The sequence below is a fragment of the Scardinius erythrophthalmus genome, assembly GCF_964197995.2.
Source record: "Scardinius erythrophthalmus genome assembly, chromosome: 7".
NCBI lineage: Eukaryota > Metazoa > Chordata > Actinopteri > Cypriniformes > Leuciscidae > Scardinius > Scardinius erythrophthalmus.
Window position 1 is genome coordinate 12,253,276 of NC_138227.1, and position 23,701 is coordinate 12,276,976.

A 23,701-nucleotide genomic window follows, 5' to 3' on the forward strand; every position below is an offset into this window, starting at 1 on the left:
ATGTATTAGTACATTTTGAAATTAAAATGAACTAAGATTAATAAATACTTTTAGAAGTATTGTTCATTCTTAGTTCACGTTAACTAAAGTAGTTAGCCAGACATCAACATAGTGTCGGCCCAGATCCGGCCCACATTTGGTACACGTGGATTCCACACAGCCCAAATGTGGGCCAGATCTGGGCCGACACTAGGTTGCTGTCTGGGTAACTGATGAAACTAATGAAACCTTTTTGATAAGTGTTGCCAAAATTGTGTGTAAATGTACATTAATAATTACTGTATAATTATATTCACGTGACAGGTTTTTATGCAGTTTTGCATTCTTGCATTCGTCTTCTCTTAAATGACTAAATTAATTTTATACTGCAGCAGACAATATCACCATTGCTGCTGGTCTTTCTTCCACACTCATTTTCCATCCCTCCATCTTCTCTCTGTACCCCCATTCACCCCATCTCCTTCCATTGGCCCTAATTCCCTATGAGAGACTCTGAGTGTAGTCTACAGGATAAGCGGGAGGGGCTCTGGTTTACAGTAATGCTTTCTCACTTAATGTACAGATTACGGCATTGCGCTGAGATGGGGAAGGCATCATTCTGATCATTTTTCCACAAGTCACTTTGTCAAGTGGTTTCTGTTTTTATTGATGGATTACCTGCAAGCAGATGATCCAGGTTGTTTAGTGTTTCTTATGGATGGGTAGTCAGTTAGTCAGATTCCCACAGGAAAGAAAAATGACAAATGAGATGTCTTTATGGACATATTGTAGAATCTTATTCAGTTTCAACCTCCCAGATTGTTTTTCTGTGAAGAAGACCTCAGTAATCTCACGTGTCTCCCCTAAAGTTTTAGTGTCTCATTGGCTCAAACTGTGCTCAGATTTGCCAAATGGCAAAGTTTGAAATAAGTCAGAAATTTCAATAAGAAATTATACATTTATCATTAGAGGTCTTCATCATCTTCATCTTCGGCTATCTGAGCTGCTCAGTTTGCTTATGCCATTGCATAATCCTCACTGGACTCTGGAACATTATATAGATCTTGTATTGCAGCCGAGTGGCTCTGATTTTTCTGTGGGTGTTGTGGAGGATGAAATTGACATTCATGCTGTACCCACTACAACAGAGTCTCCAGCCGTCATGGCTGCCATGCCAGAGTCTCCAGCCGTCATGGATGCTGCAACTCAAGCTACTGAAGTGGTCCCTAGTGCTTTGAGACTTCCAGTTCAGTGGACCAACCTCCAGTTTGGTGGACCAACCGTTGATGTCTGTGCGAGCGGATGGCATCCTGGTGGTCCCATCCCTTGAAAGTCCAGCATTTCAAGAGTTTATACCCCCGTTGTTTGCTCTGCCTGTGATAGCATCTGTGTGTTTGGGCTGTACACTGCTCTCTAGCTTGTCTTGAGGCGGTGGCATCCACTCCTGAATACCCAGAACACTCAGTCTGCCCTGACACAACTACGGAGGTCATTCCCGGACACTCAGTCTGCCCTAACACGACCATGGAGGTTGTCCTCGAACTCTTAGCTTGCCCTGACACGACCACGGAGGTTGTCCCCAAACTCTCAGTCTGCCCTGACACGACCACGGATGTCGTCTATGAACTCTCAGTCTGTCCTGTCATGACCACAGAGGTCGCCTATGAACTGTATCGTCTCGGCAAGAAAGGTAATACTAAGTTCCAGAGTATCTGTCAAGGAGACTGTGATTGAAGACTCAATTTGTTATATCCTGCCTTTTTTGACACAGCCCTAAAGGCCAACCCTAACCTTGCTGTGCTCTTTGTTCCAGTTCTTCCTGATCTGCCCTGGTGGTCTTCAGCTATGCCTTGGTGGTCTTCAGCCCTGCCTGTTCCACCATGGTGGTCCTTAGCTACGCCCTGGTGGTCTTCAGCTCCGCCATGATGGTAACCAGCTCTGCCTGCTCCACCATAGTGGTCATCAGCTGTGTTTTGGTGGTTTTAGCCCCGCCAGCTCTGCCGTGGAGCTCATCAACCCTGTCTAGTCTGCTGTGGTGGTCTTCTGATCTGCTGTGGGGATCTTCAGTCGCCATGGCCACCTGCTCAGCCTGTTCCACCCTGGTCACCTACTCTGCCTGTTCCACCCTGGTTACCTACTCTGCCTGTTCCACCCTGGTCACCTGCTCTGCATGCTCCACCCTGGTCACCTACTCTGTCTGTTCCACCCCGGGGCCGGTTTCACAAAGATAGACTTTGACTATGGCTTAGATATAGTAGAAAGTCAGACTTCAGATAGACATCAAAATCAGACCATTGCACAAAGCACTTAAGACTCTGACTATCTTAAGTAGGACTACAATGCAATGCATTCTGGGTAAAATAAGACACTTTTCAAAACAAAAAACATGGCGGATTGAGTTAGCGCATACAACTGCTCAGTGCAGTTTACCCCAGCAGAAAATATGTGTTTGTTGGAGGAGTATAACAGTTACAAGGACATTTTACTTGGGAAATTTAGCGGAGAATGTAGTAACAAGAAGAAATGTTTAATTTGGAAAAAGATTGCTACGACAGTTAACAGCGTTAATCCGATCGTTGAGCGGAGAGTTAAAGACGTACAGAAAAGATACAAAAACATGGTACAAGATACCCTGTATACCACCTGTGACACAGAAGCTTTGCTGAGACCCAATGTGTCACCAACAGCATTCAGAAAAGTTCCTGTTGCATAAAATCTCAACGCAGTGCAAACTGGCGGCGCCATTCGGCATCTGTCCGCGGCGCCCAGCAACGGCTCAGGACCTTGTTCAAAATCCTGCCGCGCCACAGAGCGGCATTTACATTTTTGTCTCATATTTGTCTCAAATCGTCATTAATGTATATACTGACTTCACCCTGTCCTGCAATATACATTTAGTTTTACATTCATTTACAGAAATCAGTTGCCTGGATGAAAACTGCTGATGTTATCGGATTTTCAGGTGATATTCTCAATTCATTCAGTTAACGGACGCTCTGAGGTAAAGTGTTCAGACTGCAGACTTTAGTTTGCAACGATTGTATTTAATTGTACAGTACAATCATAACATAGTACAGACATTATCTTAATTCCATAATCTCCTTAAACATAACAATATCGCTGGCCATGAACTGAGAAAATGTGCGTCTGGTGTGCGATACCTCGAGTTGTCCTAGACGCGATGCGGCGCTGCGCTTCTCGTTTGGTGTGCGACCGCCTTTAGACCTAAGTTAGCCTGAGGGTAAGGTGTCTAATTTTTTTGGTCTAAATTAAGTCAGTCTTAATTTTTGTGAAACAGTCTAACTTGCATTAGACTAGTCTATGAGCAAATTTTAGACTTGTCTAACACTACAGACCGGTCAAAAATAGCTTTGTGAAACCGGCCCCAGGTCACCTACTCTGCATGCTCCACCCTGGTCACCTACTCTGCCTGCTCCACCCTGGTCACCTGCTCTGCCTGCTCCACCCTGATCACCTGCTCTGCCTGTTCCACCCTGGTCACCTGTTCCACCCTGGTCACCTACTCTGCCTGCTCCACTCTGGTCACCTGCTCTGCCTGCTCCACCCTGGTCACCTGCTCTGGCTCTTCCACCCTGGTCACCTGCTCTGCCTGTTCCACCCTGGTCACCTGTTCCACCCTGGTCACCTACTCTGCCTGCTCCACCCTGGTCACCTGCTCTGCCTGCACCACCCTGGTCACCTGCTCTGCCTGTTCCACCCTGGTCACCTGCTCTGCCTGCTCCACCCTGGTCACCTGCTCTGCCTGCTCCACCCTGGTCACCTGCTCTGCCTGTTCCACCCTGGTCACCTACTCTGCCTGCTCCACCCTGGTCACCTGCTCTGCCTGCTCCGCCCTGGTCACCTGCTCTGCCTGCTCCACCCTGGTCATCTGCTCTGCCTGTTCCACCCTGGTCACCTGCTCTGCCTGTTCCACCCTGGTCACCTGCTCTGCCTGTTCCACCCTGGTCACCTGCTCTGCCTGTTCCACCATGGTCACCTAGTCTGCCTGCTCCACCCTGGTCACCTGCTCTACCTGCTCCACCCTGGTCACCTGCTCTGCCTGCTAGGGATCCAAACACAATCCCTAATTTGGATTGTTTGACCGTGTGTTTGACCCTGTGGAATGTCCCAATAAAGCTGCATTTGGACCTTCAACCCAAGTCTTGGAGCAGTATGCAACCATAAATAATACAACAATTACATTGGTCTTGACTATATTATCATAGTGTGATTTGAGAATAAGCTATTTTTTTCCTTTAGTAAATTAAATAAATAAATGGTTGATAAAAATTACCCAAAAGGCTATTTAAAGGCCAAAATTGTTTAAATTCTACAGTTAAGATGAAATAAAACAAAAACAATACAACCAAATTAGCCAGTTTAAAACAAAACCCTAAAGTTTCTAAAATAAATTATATTATTCTGTCATGGATCTGATTCACATAATAACTTCCCTTTAAATCTACACCCACCTTTCTACTGACTATCACTCTAGAGAACAAAACTAATTAAAGCAAACAATCCCCCTTTCTCACATTACTCTGACCTTCATAAGCATCTTTTTCTTTCCCGTATTCAGGCCATCAATTTTCAGTCAACTATCATATCTCATTATCTCTATCCCTGACAAGCCATTCCCTTGACTATAAGTTAAAGTTCCTCATTGCAAGATAATAGCGAATAATGTATAGTTGTGGATTTGAGCAATTGTGATTCTATAAAGTTCATTTAAAATGAATATTTGTTTACAGTACAGCACATATGTGTGCTGTTAATTTATTTGGTCAATGAGATGCTAAAAAGATAATCAAATGTTTTAAAATCAGTTATAAGATGCCACACAATAATTTATTATATGAAGGTAATGAAGTTGTAGAGATCCTAAAAAACAGAAATGAAATAAATACAAATCAACTATATTACGAATGAAACATTTTGGACCATATGAAACAACTGAGTAGAAATGAGAGACAAGGTACACCAGAATCCTTTCTGGAAATATCACTGGATATTTTTGTGCAATATTTATAATAAATCATTTATTAAGATTCATTTATTTTCCCTTTTTACCCAATAAATATTTTAATCACCAAGTAAGAATTGTTTTTGTTTTCCTTTTTCATATACAATATACACACAATTGCATGTACATGTCTGTTTGTTTATGTGACTTCATGTCCATTTATACTTTTGCTTTTTGAAAGTCCACAGTTAAGTGTACATTTCCGTTATATATATATATGGGAGATAATCAATACCCGTAATATACACCACAAATAGGGCTGGGCGATATGGCTGAAAACTGTATCACGATATAAGTGTTTCATATCGGTCGATATCGATAATTATTGAATTTTTTTATAACATATTTAAAATAAGGATCAGTCCAGGAGACAAATATATTACATTTAAAGATTTTTTTATTTTAAACTTAACCTACCTCTGATTATAATCCCATCAGTTATAAAGGCAGAAATGTCAACACGACCATGGAAAACTCAAAAGTCTAAAATCACAATGAACACTTAACAATTATCTCTTAACATTAAGGTGCAAAATTAAAGAATACGTAAGAAATGCTTTATAAAGGGGTGGGCGATATGGCAAAAATATAATATCACGATTCACGATTTTATCACAATTCTTTTTTATGTTGGTTTTACTATTTTGTGACTGAGCATTACAGCCAAACTAATGTCCATATTTTAAAAACAAAGCCTTAGGTAACAAAATATAAAATAAAAAAGAATGGCAGACAGGGGCGGATAAAAAAATGTTCTCATTATTTTCTTTGTTATTAAATATCAAGATCAAAGCTACACATTACACATACACAACTTAATATACAAATTAAATAAACAGTGCTTTATGTTTTCAGCTACAGTAGGTGTGTTTAACAGTAGCATTGCAGAAAGTAATTAAATATGATGAACAAATATGAAAATAAAACAAAACAGACTTCACTGTATAAATTATACATTGATACTTATTAAAGCTATTAATAAAGTTATCAGTCAAGAGCAGTGAGTGATTTTCTCTTTACATTTTGTTGTTTTATTAACACTAAAGGGATAGTTCTCCTAAAAATTCTAATTTTCATAATTTACTCTCTCACGTTGTTTTAAACTCGAATAAGTTTCTTTCTTCTGTTGAAAATAAAAGTTATTTGGAAGAATGACCAACAGTTGATGTACCAGAGTGACTTCCATAGTATATTTTTCTCCTATGAAAGTCAATGGGGACCAGCTACTGTTTGGATACCCACATTCTTCAAAAAATTAATATTAGAAAATATTAGAAGGAAATGAATACAGGTTTGGAACAACATTAGAGTGCGTAAATAATGAGATAATTTTTATTTTTGGGTGAACTATCCCTTTAAGGACAAGCGGCAGCGTGTTTACTATTGCTACTGTCTCTTTAAGAACTGCGCGCGACGCGTCTATTATACACGCATTTGACATGCAGATTTTCTCTCAATTTTCTCAAGTTTGCTTTCACTTTAGACATATCCGACTAGTTTATGTAAACCTTGTGTGTATATAACAGTATTAGCACAATAAGACTCGAAAGATAACTTAGTCCAGTATCCAGGCGCTGGTAGACAGGCTTTTAGTGCATGTGAGCTTCACATGTACGCGCTGAGAAACGCACACGCTAGAACAGCGCATCAGAACGCGAATAACAGAGAAACTGACGACGGCCTTGCATAATCTGCAGACGACATTGGTCTGACTACGGTCAGACTTGAAGGCAGGAGAGCTGACTTTTCCTGTTTTATCTAGTTACTAGAGAGTGAGTGCCTTTGTTCATGCAATCAAACTTGCTTTGCTGTTTTTTTTCCGACGAAAAAAATAAATAAATTATCGAACGTTTTATCGAACGCATTTTTTATTGATATTGATTACGTGTCTATCGCGATACATATCGTTATCGTTTTATCGCCCAGCCCTAACCACAAACACTAATCTGTACTGGAATGAGGTTCATATTGCTACTTAATAGGACACATAGAGTAGATGGAGAAAAAAGAGAGGAGTTGAGTGAAAGAAATTGAGGAGAGTGCTGGATAACAATGACTGCTCTCTGTAACAGAACTCCATGTCTTGCACAGAACATCCTATGACATCAGCATATCATGCACAAACTTTAGAGCCGACAGCTCTTACTGTAAACCAAAGACCCTTTCAGGCCTGGGTCATTCTCAATGCAGCCTCAACAAATAGGATGTTTGATTGTTTTGAAAGACATTGAAAGACAAACCATTTACACAGCATATTTAGCATTGCAAGGATGGCAAGATTTAGATGGTTACCTTTGGCTTTTAGCTCCTGCCAGTAGATGCTACATCATCATCAAAACAATAACGGCCATTCAAAAGTAATTATTTTGATTGGATGTTGAAATTACTTGATGTTGTGCACCATTTGTGAGACACTCAGCCATTGTTTACCAATTGTCTCACAAATTTGTTTTTTCTGGAACTGAGCTGTTTTTTTCTGGAACTACTAGTTTATACTGCAACTTGTCTGTTTTCTTAAAGTGAACATAACATCATAATTATAGTTTACTATTTAGCCTATATATTATTTTTGCACTTTAAATGTACTACTATGTTCCTATTTAGATATCCATTTTTTAAACTTGAAATAAACCTTTAACTGTACTTTAACGCTTTCCATTTTAAAAACATTTTATTGTAGCTTCATGCATCATTTTTTATCAGCACTTGAATGTGGGTAAATTTTATTTTAAAAAAGCAACATTTTAAACAGAAAGCTGAGAAAATCGCATTTTTGTCAAAGACTACGTCCGAAAAGTATTTCGAAGGAGGAAAAGAGGGGAAAGAGTCAAGTAGATTTGAAGTTAATTCATATGTACTGGACTCTACACAAAAAAATCAGATACTTAGCTAACATATCTGTTTTCATTATAAATCTATATTTTCAAACAGTGTAAGTTTATAAGTCAAGTAAAGTCAAGTCACCTTCATTTATATAGTTTGTTTCAAAGCAGCTTTACAGTGATAATAGGAAATTACAGTATGAGATTTGTTTTGGCTTTACAGCAGCTCTAGAATTAAGTTATTGTCCAGCTAAAGTTAGTTTTGATTGATTGATTCACTTCCGTTGCAAAGATCATTAGTTATTAACTTAGGGGCTGCTAACACGACACCGTTCGAACAGAAAACACTCAACGCACTCCGGCCCGCTCATCCACACAAAACAGTGCGTCACTGAGCGTCACGCTCAAGAATGCAAACCCTGAAATAGATTCCAAGGTGCAAGCCTTGACATTTTTTGGAAAAAAGATTATCTCTGCGCAAACCTCAAAAACACAAACCCGCAAAACCGCCAATGGAGTGCACATGCGCATCACGTGTTTAGTCTATAGGTATGCGCGTAATACTATATGTGCGCAGGTGTGTAGTCCTTCTTTACAAACTAACCCTTAACAAACTACTTGTCTGGCCTTAAAAATGTATAATAAAGAATTATTTATCGCTTCCGCGTAGCCACGGAATTATCCCATCAACGTTTTATCTGTACAGAGGTAAGAAAAAAAAACACTTAATAACATTTAATAGGATACTCAATCAAAAGAGTAAACACAACTACGAGCCAAGCATACTTAGAATATTAATTATACTTTTAAGTATACGTCGATCAAAAGATTGAGTACAAGTAGGCCAAATATACTTCTGTCAGTATGTCAAGTATACTTAAGTGCAATTTTAAGTACATTTCTGAGAAGTACAAAAAATAGAATGAAAGTATACATTCTTATTTTTAGTTTAAAAGAAGAATACTAATAACACATAAAAAAAAAAAAAAAAATTCGTAAGGGAACCGCAAATAAATAAATATATTCTCCCTGAAATCTGGTGGGTCCTACAGTCATTTAATAATGTTGCTAATTTTCAATGATACTGATGATTCTGTTCAGGGATTTGCATGTGAGCTCCTAATCACATTTGTGATGGACTAGTGACGGTAGAGGAGATAATGTTCTTCACACGCTCCGCATGCCATGATATTACACACATGTGCTCTTAGACTATTTATAGAGCCCAAGTCTTATCCATTCCTGCACAGGAGAAACTGTGTGTTCTTTTCATTTAATTAGTAATATTAGTAAGTGCAGGAGCATGTCCATTTGGTGTTCCAATAAACTGTATTGGACAATGTTTAAGACCAGAACTGATTTAAGAAGCATTTTCACCATTTCTTCCAGGCCTCAGAATATTCCTGTGTCACCTAAAAGTCTTGGCGCGTTTCCCCTGATAAGCAAGTAAAGCCTCTTGGTGGAGGCCTGATGGAGTATCAAAAAAAGTATTTAGTGTTAAATACTATGGTGTAGATGTTTGTAGTAGTTAATAATAGTTGACCTTATCTCCTTCACATTCCATTTTTTTCCCCTACAGGCATGGAATCTGATGAACTCTGATAATACATGAATGAGTGTTGTTCATATTGCAATTAACATCACATTCTATCAATTACAGGCACACCAACAGAATAATGTGTAATCAAACCATCAGTAAAACTGTGTCGTTTGTCAAAATGGTGATTCGCCCCTAAGTGGTGCACCTTCTCATAACCTGACGGATGTGCCATGAACATATTCATCATACCTCCCCGAGTCCACCGGGAACTCTGCAGAGGATCATATTAACCATCCGAGTTCATACTATGAAGAAGAGAGTGAAAATGACCTAGTTTAACGGCCTCTGGTTCACCTTCACAAGCAGTAAATGGAAAGGAGAGGGGGGCTTTCTTGGAAGAATCAGGCCCACCTGCTCAAACATAATTAATGTAATTCAGCGGCGAAATTCAGTGGGCTCAGCATATTTTTGTGCAGTGTGATTCAAGACTTGCACAGTGTAATACATCATAGACACTCCAAGCAGGAAGCCACATCCCACACACACAAAAAAAAAAAAGTCATTGCAGAAAAAAGAAAATATGAAGAATTTCTTTCGGTAAGAATGTAATCAAGATTTGGGGTACCAAATGTAAAAGTTCAAGAATCAGTCATTAAAAAACCCACATCGACTGGGGAGGGCGTATCCCCCCCCAAACTTTACAGGTCACGGCCCAGAGAACAACAGACATAGCTGAAAGGGCGATTGAAAAGAAATAGCAAAGTCACCTGATTATTTATTTTAGTAACTTAATGAGATGTATTTACTCCGCTGGAGGTAAAGACGTTTAAGAATGAACTTCGATAGACCAAATTGCACAGATGGAACTGATGATCACATTCCATATCGACTGATTTAAGAGGTTTGATGCCAACTTGATTATGCCCTCTTGATATGTACCACATACCGACATGCTTTTACATGATTTGTCTCTCCCTCTATCCCTCTCTTTGACCAGAGGTATGAGAGAGAACCTAGTCCTCCCAGACTGTAGCCCCTCGAGACATTGAAACCCGAGATCTTTTAGGAAATCAAGCTCCACAAACAGCAACAAGTAACCCGGCTTGTTTAAAAAGTCTTGAGTTGGGCAAGCCATGCAAAAACTGCAGCATTTTGGCAGCCGCCCCATTTGGAAAGCGTAGGAAGGTGGGCTTAAGAGTAAACGGCTAGAGAGGGGTACAAGTGTGGGATAGCAGGGAAAGACTACAAGAGACTTACCAATCAGAAGTGTGACGACCAGACCTGCGTGGACCACATCGCCGGACCCCGCACATCTGTGCAGGAAGGATCTACCTCGTTGCAACTCCATGTCAGACCGTCTGCCCTCGTGTGTCTGTCTGTCTGTCTGTCCCTGGTCGAGTCTTCCGCTGTGTGTCTTGGTTCAGGATACTTTAGATCTGAGGGAGACCCAAAATCAATTCAGTTAGACTTTCAGCTGGGGAAGGCTTGCGGAGTACCTTCCTGTCCTAAATCTCCCTTTGCAGTATGTCCCGGTGAGGGAGAGAGAAAGAACTAGAGAGCGAGAAATACGAAGGCAGGACCTGATCCGTTGTTCTGATCTTCAGATCAGTGGCTCTCAGTTGCGGCAGTGTCTCGCTGACACACACACACTCTCTCTCTCTCACTCAGCGTGGTTGTAGACGCAGGAAACGCTGCATTCATTCAGCAGCAGCTGCAGCGCAGAGCTCCACTTTCTGTCGGAAGAGACTGTTGGTCTTACCCCTGAAGAGGAGCATATTGAAGGAGGGGTGAAGGGGGGGTGGTGTGTGTCTGTAGCCGGCGCAGGAAAGAATAAGCCACTGCAGAGGTACGGGATGAGCGAGAGGGAGAGAGAGAGAGAAATAAGGCAGGGCGGGAGAGTGTATGAGGAGGGGATGCGTGTGTGTTGTGGGGGGGTTGTCTTTTAGACTAATCACATCTGTGAAAATCATAAAACCTTCAGTGTGTCCCGTTATAGCCAGTGCCTGTGAGCACATAGGACTGTTTTCTTTCTGTTTTTATATCTGCGTACGCTATTATTATTCATTTACTGCCGCCTTCCAAATTTCATCTCCCTTACTTTACTGTCTGAGCTTGTTGCTTTGCCCACAATAATAATTTATTGCTCAGAGGTTGCTCTTTCAAATCTCAGGAGCAAGGTCAGAAATGAATCACGTTTCAGGGCAAAAATGCCACAAAAAGTGACACAAATTGTCCAGATATTTAAAACATAGGGGTCAAAAATGTCCCTGCAATGAATTTCCTTTTATTTATCTGTTATATATAATTTGATATATCCCAGTTTCAAGTTGTATTCAAGTTGTACTCTAAGCCTATCTAGTAAAGAGAAGCAGGAGCGAACAAAGGTCTCCATTTAATCTCATTGACATCTAGTAAAAACAATTAAGGAATTACAAAGATTCCCTTTGTGATTTTTCCTCCCTCCTATGGATGTCTACCTCTTTCAGTCTGTTTCTCTCTTTGGAGCTTTGCCAGGTCTGAAGTAAAACCCACCACAAACCACCCTACAATGCATGACTGGATCAATGATTAAAGTTCCAGGAAGAGAAGCTAAATCGAACACTGCCTAGCTTGACTGAAATTCGAAATATGAAGTAATGGACACTTGAGAGTCCTGTAGTATCCCAGCTGCGCTCATTCAGGATATTAAATATATTATGTGTGCATAATTTATGATGCCGTTTTAATCTCTGTTGTAATGCATCTAAACAGTTTTGTTTTCCATAGTGGCTATTTTAGGCTTGTAAACACTTGATTGGCTGTTTGTGCAGATCTTCCCTCTATGACATTTATATCCTGGTCCCCATAATAATAATTTAGATTGCATTCATTAAATAACATTCATAAATAAAATAACGTTATAAAACAACTTGTAAAATAACACTTTATTTGCTTAGGTCAATGGCTATTGTTTATTTTAGCTGAAAAATTATGATGAACTTATGATTAGCAAGATCCTTTTTAAAGCATATCACAAGCTACATACTAGATATTTATAGCTTGAGAAAATGTCGAGCTAAGCATTCTGCAGCCTCAGCTTTATACAACACACCCACAGACCGCAGTATTTTCATTGACCCTCTCATGCATATTGCACACACACATGTCAGAAGCTGGCTAAAATCACTAGCTCTGATTGGCTGAATGCTATGCAAATTCTCCAGGGTGCACATCGTGTTTTAAACATACTTTAAAGTTTGTAAGGTTGGTGCCATAAAATCTTTGAGAGATAGATGCATGAGGCACTAATTAGATCCATGAGCAAAACTGTATATTGTGTATTGAGTGAAATTTTAAGTACTTATTAAATTAGTGCAGACAGATTTTTTGATCTCTGGTGTTTATTTCTTGTTTTATTAGCCATTATTGTATCGTTGATCGTTGCTTTACATGTCATCCACATATCTTCCAATCTGAATTGTTGGTTCTTGTCCACAACATCATTTGCAAAGTGGAGAAAAGTTTATTCCGATAAAAGGTCTGGCTCTGAGTCTAAGCAATCTGAAATGCACTATCCCATAGATTATTTGATTATCTGGGTCTCATCCCCCCAGAATTGTAACAATTGGATTGAACGCCAGATGAGCCAGCAGTGCAGCTGTTAAAATGGAAAGCTTAATACATGAAGAAGTGGACTGGGGGCCTTGTGGTCAGAGTTTTATGGACTGACACTTGACTAGTCAATTGCTTTGGTCGTTCAAGGCATATGTGGTTTGGACTTGTGGTCTAAAAGGGAAACAACATATCAGTAATGACTGAAATTGTATTTATTTTATTCCATTAGTTCATCATATCAAGCAGTGGTCTGCAAATGTTAGAGCTTCAAGACGCTACGAGGTGCTCAAATTTGGACTTTATTTTGACCAGTATATATATACTTTTTGTTTTTTAAACCTAAAAAACAAATAGTTTTTTAAAGTGTGTTTCTGCTTTAAAATAAATACCTCTTGCTTTTATATATTATCTGGAATTAAATGAAAAGTCACCAAAAACACAGCAACAAACAGGATATTATCCCGGCCACAGTAATCCAAAATGGCAAAAATGGAAAGACAGTCACGTCTCACATTTGGAGTTTTCCCCTTCTTTCACCCTTACAATATGCAGGTCTTTTTTGATGTTTTTGCCATTTTGGATATCTAATATAGAATGACGGTAGGTCATCCAGGTATGTCTCGCCTGCCGCTGCACATTTTACTTACTGCATATTACTTATTACCTATTCTGAGTGTGCATATGGGGTTGGTTAATCGGGAACATTTGCGGAAGAACAACGTTGTTGCTCGATGCAGATGTGATACCAAAAAAAGAGACAGCAGCTGTTTCACATCTGATCTAAACAGAGATGTTTAAACACACACTCAGATATCTGACTGAAAGAATATCATCCTGTGTGGGCCGTTGTGATTTATAGGAGAGCACTCAATATCAACCCCCTGTGGTCGGACACACACACACACGAACACATACTTATAGGACAATGCGACCTTGGGAGTCCATATCACAGCATATGTGTGTGTGCTAGTGTGAGGGTGGAGATTCAGAGAGAGAGAGAGAGAGCAATTCCCATATTGCAATCTACAGTATAGAACCAGAAAGAATGAGAGAGAGAGAGTGAAAGAGAGAGAGAGATTGGACATTAAAGACCCGCTCCCAGTTGAAGAATGGAGGAAGGCATTAACTAGACAGAGGTTGGTGACACTTTGGAGCAAGAAACACTACCATTGGCTTCTGATTGAGAATGGCAATTCAATAGAAGATAAAAAGGAAATAATGTTTTATTACCGTGACCTTAATATGGATGGATAGATTTTACCTGGAAGTCACATACGGGACGCCACACGTCGAATTGTCCTATCAAACTAATGATTTACAAATACTGGAAAGCATCCTGGAGGTGAAACGTTTGTTTATCAATGATAAACAGACGTAATAGCGAAGATGCTGGACTCCCCGGACTGCACCAGCGAGGGGAGCATGATGTTGCAAAACTTCGCCAGACGGGAAAGGAGAGGAACGGGGAGGGGCGGAGGAGAAGAGGTGTGGAGAACAGCAGGAGGAGGGAGAAAGCGAGCCGGAGAGGTAGAGAGTAAGAGAGTCTCTGCATTTCAAGTTAACAGTGACCTTAGAATCTCCTTCTATGTGTTTCGCTCTCAGTCTCTCTCTCTTACTCACTCACTCACTCACTCACTCTGCACTAAAGTACACTGCTGCATTTCTTCAGACCTTTAGCATCCCAGGAACAACTACAAGAGAGTCTGCAGGAGGATGCAGCCCTCCCTACCTCGTTTCTCTTTTGCTCCCTCTTTTTCTACAACTTTATGATGCGTGGAATGTGATGGGGAGGAGAAGTTTGGACTAATGTGCAGGACAGGCTTCACTTACGGAATTGCACTTTAAAATTTAAGAGCACTTGTTTGATGGTTCAAAACTGGGTAAGTACAAGTCATTTTTATCTTGAATAAACGCAACTGAATCTCTTTAAACTCTCTTCACTAATACTAATGTATGTGTAAATGTTTTATTTCATTGTATTTTACATTATTATTTATTGCAGTGCTTTAAAAAGTTGTGAAGTTGTTTCCTTAAGCCGGGGACACACGTAACAACTGTAAGGCCGATTATAAATGTAATTTGATACTTACGACTGATCATGACCAAATGCTCAGAGTCAGAGACAGTTGCGTTCAGTCTGTGTTCATAGTCGTGTTTAAAATCTGCTCCAGGCGTTGGAAACTGTAAAGACCGGGACACACCAAGCCGACGATCGGCCGTCGGGCGACGTCGGGCCGTTTTAGAGCGTCGGCCGACTTAGTTTTGTCAGTGTGTTCCGCACCGTCGGCAGAAATTGGACCTCATCGGCTTTTTTTTTCGGCCGATTCGACAAGTTGAATCGGCGTCAGGCAGTCGCGTGGAGGAGGGAACTCTGATTGGCTGTTCAGTGAGTCATTGAGTCAGTGCACAAGAATAATAGCAAAACAGAGCAAAGAAGTCAAATCGGTAGGCTACAGATAGAAGGCTGTTCTGTTACGTCATCTTACCTGAGTGTTCCTTGCCGAATATTTCAATATTAACATGAGCGGAGTGGAATAAAGAAAGTGTTTAGCAGGATTGATATTCAAAACGTAAGCACGCACTGCTTTGTTTATGGTTTGTGTATCTGCAGCCTGTAGCGTCGGTTTCCCTTTTTGAATGACGAATATAGATGAATATATCTGCAGAAATAGACAGTTGTCTAATTTACACGCAGGCGCAGAACACACATTCAGCATTCTAGCTGACAGTCGGCAGTAGTTCTCTCTGTGTGTTCAAGTGCAGCTTTCAAGTGCAGGCGACAACACAGTCGGCTTTCATCAGCGCTAGTTCTTTGGCGTCGGTTTGGTGTGTCCCGGGCTTTAACGTAGCCTACGTTTTTTTCTGTAAGTGTGTTCAGTTCAGTCTTAGAATGTTTCATGTGTCCCCGGCATTAAGGAACTAGTTGTACCTTGCCCGAAACAAAAATGACTTTTGTTGGTATAGTCAGTCAGGTTGATTCAGTGACGTTAAATCAATTAAATCAGCTAACTTAGATGTTACCATGTGAAGCACATTTTTAGGTTTCCTGACAGAACTTCATAAATGATTTATGTGTAAAAAACATAGCCTATATACCACACTTTTACAATTCATTACACTTACAAAGAGTAACTTAGGCTACAATTCATGTGGAAATTTAGCAAGGTTATAGTACGGTATATATATATATATATATATATATATATATATTTATTATTATACAAACAAATACTTAGAGTTGAAGGTGAAGTTTTGATGTGACAAAGGATGTCTTGCAAAATATCAGTGTACAAGAGATTGTTTTGCGTATTAAAACTCTCATCAAATAAGAGTTTCTATTGATATTATTATTCAATTAGTTTATTTAAAAATGTGATTTGGTATTGCAATTACTGTTATTTGTTCATAAGCAAAGTTATATCAGGAAAATATATCAAAGTACAAATACAAAGAAGGCTACTTGTAGGATTTGCTATGCAAAAAAAAAAAAAAAAATACAAATAAATATAACAATAAAAATGCTTCAGTTTAAGCTCGATATAGGCAAGGCTCAAATGGTGTTATTACACTTACAGTATGTGATGTCACATTTCTTTCTGTGCATGAAAAATGACTAACGTCTCGGGTTACAAATGTAACCTTGGTTCCCTGAGAAGGGGAACTAGACACTGTGTCCTAGGACACTAATGGGCAACACCTCAGTGTGAACGGTGTCTGAAGGATGTGTATTTAAACGCGACAATTGTATTGGCTGGCGATAGCCTATGACGTCCCTGTGAGGTATAAGATGGGCACCTAGAGAAAATGTCATCCACTTCTTCATCTGAAGGGACCACACAGGCAGCCCCGAAGCATGGCAATGAGACACAGTGACTTGTTCCCCTTCTCAGAGAACCAAGGTTACATTTGTAACTAGAGATGTTCCCTTTCAAATGGGAACTCACACTGTGTCCTAGGACGCTAATGGGGAACAAATGCCCACTCCGCCATGCTGAGGGGAATGTATGCTAGATTGGCTGTGACTAAGCCCTAAAGACTCAAATGGACTAATTGTCAGAGTAAAATTCCCCAAAGGTACACACCAGTATATCGCTGTTCGTGACATTACTCCCTACGGCCACTGCCCAAGCTGCATGCCTCAGTCAGGAAGTTCACTCATACCATTCATCTCGCAAGGTAAAACGGAAGGACTTGACCCAGGGCAGAGCTCAAAGGCTTGGAATCATTTACCTAATGAAAGATTCATTTAAGGGAATATGACCAGGGACAAAAAAAAGACCCTGGCCTATCACTTCAGGGGGACATAAGCATTGACCCCTAGAATCACCAGGGGGGCTGACATCATTCTATCTTAACCTAGTCAGCCTACAACCTGTCTGCTTAAACAGAATCTCTAGGCTCAGCTCTCTAGCAGAGGCCTACAATGAGAAGGTATCTCAGAAAGGCAATAACCAGTTTCTCAGTCACTCTTCGTTAAGTCTTGCGTATGTTATGTCTGCAATTCTCTGCCATTGTGTCCTGTTTTCCTGTGTTTTGATTCATTCTGCCTGTTGCTCTAGATTATTCTTTGCTTGTGTTTCCTTTTGGACTGTCTTCCTGGTATTTGAGTTTAGACTGTGTTTGGATTTTCGATTGTCGATTAGCCCCTAAAAATAAACACTTGAGCATCCTCAGCCTTCGTGTCTCCATGCAGTTTCATAACAGAAGGTCCAGCAGTTAGAATCATCCGCCTGCGTCAATGCAATAGATCTCTCGAGGACCACATCCAGGACTTCTTAGACATTGTAAATTTCTCTGACCTCTAAGCTCAACTGTGATGGTCTTTGAGGGTTGCTGATTGAATTTCTGGATTATGCACTGTAGTTGAGTTGGGTTCTCCTTCACTGTTGGGAAAGTAGAGGATGATCCTTCCCCTTACAAATTGTTTTTGGGGGTGGGTTAGTGGCAGGACACACCAAGCCCCGGCCCACCACGGTCACCAGAATGTCCTGTTATAATGGTTGCATGTCCTGCGCTTTCTGTACCTTCCCATCCTGTGGTTCCCACACCAGAGCCTATTCACAACATGGCTGCTGCACCAGAGCCTGTTTCCAAAATGGCCATCACTCCAGAGCCCGCTCCAGCCCATGAGTCCGCTTCAGAGCCCTGATGTGACCACGGAAGTCGTCCCCAAGTTTTCAGTCTGCCCTGACCAGACCATGGAGTTCGCTCTTGAACTGCCTGTTTGCACCAACACAACCGCATAGCTCATTCCTGAACTTCTTGTCTGCCCAGACACGACATAAGAGGTCATTCATGAACTTCCAACCTGCCCTGAGATGACCACAGAGGTCAATCTGGAACACCCTGCCTGCTTTGACCTGGCCCCTGAGGTCAACACTAACCTAAATGTGATTTGTTTCAGTTTTGCCTGATCAGCCGTGGTAGTCTCTAGTTCTGCCAGACCCACCAACTACACCATACTCCATGCTCCAAACTCCAGCCCTGCCTGCTCCGTCTATAGTCTTGCTAAGGTGGTCTTCTGCTCCCCCGTGGGGGTCTTCAGTCTCCTGTCAACTTGGCTGTGGTGGTCTTCTGATCTGCTGTGAGGATGTTCAGTCCCGGCTAATCTGCTGTGGTGGTCATCTGCTCCACCATGTTGTTCTCCAGTATCGCTGGGGTGAACTTCAATCCAGGCTGCGCTGCCATGGCCACCTGCCCAGCCTAACCCACCTAGGCCACCTGTCCTGCCTGCTCCGCCTTGGTTCCCTGCTCTTCCTTTGTCTTCAGTTCCTCTTCCATTCCATGGACCTGGCCCTCCACTCCGCCTGCCTCATGGACTTCTCTGACCATATTAGGTGCGTCTGGAAGCCGCTCCTTAGGAGGGGGCTGTGTTACATTCACCAGCTGGAGTGCCCTTGATTGCAACCAGAGGGAACTCCACCCCAGATTATTGCCACTCTATTAAGGACTTCATTACCCATTCTGCCGTGCAAAGGCAAAAGACCGTAACTTCGTTTTTGGTCGAAAATGAGTTATTTATATTTTTGGCACATTCAAGACCTTCTTTATCATGTGGATAAGTATCTTGAATCAATTCCGTTTATTTTTCGAGAAAATAATGATTTGTCTTAACAGTAACTTCCAAAAGCCCATGAGAAACCAAGGCAGAACACCGTAACATCAGTTACCGCTCTTTGGCTTTGTTTTGGAACGCTCAAATTACGAGTTACTGTGCTCTGCCTTTGTTTAGCCGCACGTCAATATGAAGTTACGGTGCCGGTGTTTAATCAAATAATGCTACCTACCAGATTGTAAGGTTATCTGCCTTTGTTTTAATGTCCATTACAATTAAAATTACGGTGTATACTGTGTACTTTGTACAGCTGCCATCAGTCGCTCTAACTTCTGATGTCCTCAGAGCGGTCAGAACATGGTCTGCTCCATCGACAAACGTGCGATTACGATCGCGAAGGATTATGCAGAGTTGACAGAAAAACGTTACACATTGCCGTATCAGATGAATACAACCATGAATTAAAGCCCGCAAACTAGCTGGCAGAGTGCCAAAACTTCGCCTTCAGCCCCGCCCTAAACGCGGTCGAGTCAACGCTGGACTAAGAGGAGGTATTTTGTCATGTCAAATGTATTAATAATGCCATCAGAATGCAACCAAAGCACAGGATATCAATAAATAGATGGCTATAAATAATTGTAAATCATACAAAATAAATGCCATGATCACTAGATTTTATACAGGTGTGTACTATAATGATTTTGTTAATGGTGATCAGCAACTAAATATTGATAATGTGGAAGTTACTGCCTTTTGCCTTGGTATGACCTCTCACTTTTTGCTGACAATACAAAGGCAGAGTACAGTAACTTTAAAATAGTGGTCAAAAGTCAAGTTTGAGCTCAAGATTTTTTTATGTATATAATTTCCATTACTAAAACATCTACTTGCCAAATTTCCAGTGTCCTACCTATAATTAATTAAGCGGGACAACTAAAAATCTTTAAAGTCATTTTTCTCAGTTCCACACTCTAGCGACTTAAGGTCTTTTGCCTTTGTAGGGCAGCATAACTCTCTGCCTGGTCTAATCATCTATGATTGTTTACAGCTGTGTCTCATTTACCTCATAACCTCTGCCTATATCTAGCCTGGTTTCTCAGTCACTCTTCGTTAAGTCTTGCGTATGTTATGTCTGTAATTCTCAGCCATTGTATCCTGTTTTCGCGTGTCTTGATTTATCCTGCCCGTTGCTCTGGATTATTCATTGCTTGTGTTTCCTGGACTCTATTATTTTATGGACTTTCTTGCTGGTATTTGACCTTAGCCTGATTTTGGATTTTCAATTGCGGATTACCCTCTAAATAAACTTTCGAGTCTCTGTGTGGTTTCATAACACACACCACATCGGATTCTAGAGACGGAAGTCCTGGGAAGCAAGTCTCAACATAATGAGCCTCCAAGTGAGGGGTGTGACACTGCTTAACCCGAGGCTTCACCAGGACCTACAGAGCAGAAACATAGCTCTAGGGGAGCTGAGTACTCTGAATACCTCAAGTGAGGGAAGTGCTAATCAAGCTCTTACTAAAATAAGTCTGTCAAGTAGGCGGAAAGAGAATCCCTCAACTTGATGCTCATTTATTTATAAAAGGAGGCCATAGGAAAGCCTTGCACGATTTACACGCTGATGTAGATGGATGCGAGTTTTCCATGCCTTCTCGATCTCAGTATGGAGATCAGGAAAACATGGAAGACTCACGGTAGCTGGGCAGTTATGTCCAGATAAAAAACACTCATCTAATCTCCCACGAGCTGTCTCCTTTTTGCGCTTCCACGGCAGATCAAGTCTGGCCGTAGCGCGTTCCATAACGGCAGGCAAGGAGGGCTCAGACATTTCAACACGTCTTTCAACAGAACACTGACTGCTAGATCAGAAGATGTGACAGATAACACATCTTCCTCCAGCAGCTCACTCTTGTCAGCCGCTGAGTGCAACAGATTTATACCGCTCTCAAACTCATCAGCGAGCTCCACCTGAGAGCCCCACAATCTCAGTCTCCTTCCCGCCTCAGCGAGAGCAGGACCCGAACCTTGGGTTACAGGTCCCTGTCCCCCCTCTCTCAAGAAGAAGGACAGACGAGAGTGGAGCTTTTCAAAGAAAAACTCTCACAGTGCACGCTAACAGCCCCCTCGAGGACTGAGCATGCATGTTCCTTAGAGTTCTCAACGGGCCTGAAAATTACAACCCGACCCGACCCGGCCCGTGGTTTTTAAAGCCCGGACCCGATGTAACCCAACACATCATCATGAATTATCTGCCCGAACCCGGCCCGCGGCCCGACGATAATTTATTTTTTTTCTCTCATACACGTATTATCATGACCAGCAGACGGGAATTCAAATCAACCTTTAATGTTCATGCCTTTTAACAATACAAACAATACAAACAACTTTCCAGACCTCTGATTTTCCCACTCCTGTAGTAGCGACGGTGAATCCACCTGCAGCAAGTTTACTTTTCACCAACTCCATCTTCTTCTCCAGGCTAAAGCCGTGCACGCAGCGGCGTCAGGTCTGCCCCCGCCCCTCTCCATGATGCACGTTGCACGCAGCAGCCAGACTTTCTTTACGGTGAACAGCAGTGATGATTAATACATTTTTTTTTTATTTTTTTCACTGAGCGGAAAAGATTAAGCCAGAGGTCCGACCCGAGTCATTTGCTTATATTTTCAACCCGAACCCGGCCCGAACCCGCGAGTCCCGTCAGGTTTGTCGGGCCGACCCGACCCGTTGAGAACTCTAATGCTCCTTGCCCAAACAAATAACACACAAGTCTTGTGCACCATCTGGTGTCAATTATCTTCACATCATAGTAAAATTTCTTACCACTACATGTACTCAAACAAAACAGTCCCTGAAGACGAAAAAGAAGATGACATGTTTTCTCACTGTGCCTTCTTATACATCACGGTCGCACTAGTATCGACGTAATAGGCTGTCACCGGCCAATACAATTGTCGCGTTTAAACAGGTTCTTCAGACACCGGTCACACTGAGGCATTCCCCATTAGCTTCCTAGAACGCAGTGCGAGTTCCCATTCGAAAGGGAACTTCATGAATCTGGATTAATTAAAAAATAATTTGAAAGGGACAAAAAGAGAGAATGGACAAAGCTACTAAAACAAATAAAAAAATAGATCAAACAACATTTGTCAAGTCAAGTCAAGTCATCTTCATTTATATAGCGCTTTTAACAATGTAGATTGTCTCAAAGCAGCTTTACAGAGATAAGCGTATAATTTAAGGTAACAGAGATTGTTTCGGCTTTACAGCAGAGTTAAGTTATTTCCATCTAAAGTTAGTTTTAATTGATTTGGTTCCGTCGCAATGATCATTTGTTATTAAATTAGGGGCCGCTAAGACGACACCATTCTCTCTACACAGACTTTAAACGCGAACCTGTGAGAAACGCTGATGGCGGTCACATGCGCATTTAGAATGGGTTCTATAGTTATGTGCGTAAGAATATACGCAGGTTTGGAATTCCCTACAAGCCAAGCCTAAACAAAATACTTGTCTTTCCTTATAAATTTTGATAAGGAATTTTATTTTATTTGTTGCTTTGGGGTAGGACCGCAAGACGAATTTTCCCGACAACACCTTATCTGTAGAGTGGTAGTGGGATCCTCCATAGGGAGAGACTAGTTGGCACTTCAGCACTGCGTTGTCATCGGTCCAGGTGAAGGTCCTTCGTCAGATCTGGATACGGCCTGGATCCGGCAGGCTGCAGGAAAAACCTTGGGATAAACACAGACACTAAAATTAGCGTAGATGCCATTCTTCTCGTGATGTAACGAGTACATCAGGATTTTTGGGAAGTGTTCCCGGTTCCGGCTGACCTAATCTATGCAGCATAACATTAAATTATAGAAGTCTATAATGTATTATGTGAAAGCTAGGTCAAAGAGATGTGTCTTTAATCTGGCTTTGAACTGACAGAGTGTGTCTGCTTCCCGGACAATGGTAGGAAGACTGTTCCAGAGTTTTGGTGCTAAATAGGAAAAGGATCTACCGCCAGCAGTCGATTTTGATATTCTAGGTATAATCAACTGGCCGGAATTTTGAGATCGTAATAGACGTGACGGACTATAATGCGTTAAGAGCTCGCTCAAGTACTGCGGAGCTAAACCATTCAGTGCTTTGTAAGTAATCAGCAATATTTTAAAATTTATGCGATGTTTAATAGGGAGCCAGTGCAGTTTTGACAGAACCGGGCTAATATGGTCATACTTCCTGGTTCTGGTAAGAACTCGAGCTGCTGCGTTTTGGACCAGCTGTAGTTTGTTTATTAAGCGTGCAGGGCAACCACCCAGTAGAGCATTACAATAATCTAGCCTTGAGGTCATGAACGCATGAACTAATTGTTCCGCATTTGTCAATGAGAGCATATGACGTAATTTAGATATATTTTTAAGATGGAAAAATGCAGTTTTACAGATACTAGACACGTGACTTTCAAATGAAAGATTGGTATCAAAGAGCACACCCAGGTTCCTAACCGACGACGAAGACTTAACAGAGCAGCCATCAAGTGTTAGACAGTATTCTAGATTATTACGTGAGGAAGTTTTTTGTCCAATAATTAGAAACTCTGTTTTTTCAGAATTTAGAAGTAGGAAATTACAAGTCATCCAATTTTTTATATCCGCTATGCATTCCGTTAATTTTGTGAATTGATAAGTTTCGTTAGG

At 41.3% G+C, this 23,701-nt stretch overlaps 1 protein-coding gene across 4 annotated transcripts in view; it reads right to left on the reverse strand.

Moving 5' to 3' along the window:
* scn4ba (sodium channel, voltage-gated, type IV, beta a) overlaps positions 1 to 11,262 on the reverse strand; it is a 38,451-nt gene extending 27,189 nt beyond the window's left edge. For 3 of the 4 annotated variants that reach the window (XM_081369705.1, XM_081369707.1, XM_081369706.1), the window contains exon 1: positions 10,622 to 11,262. In XM_081369705.1, coding sequence (XP_081225831.1) covers positions 10,622 to 10,712 — 91 coding nt within the window. In that variant the 5' untranslated portion in view covers positions 10,713 to 11,262. The remainder of the gene's footprint in view (positions 1 to 10,621) is intronic. The other variant, XM_081369704.1, reaches the window with a different exon arrangement.
* Positions 11,263 to 23,701: the final 12,439 nt, after the last annotated feature.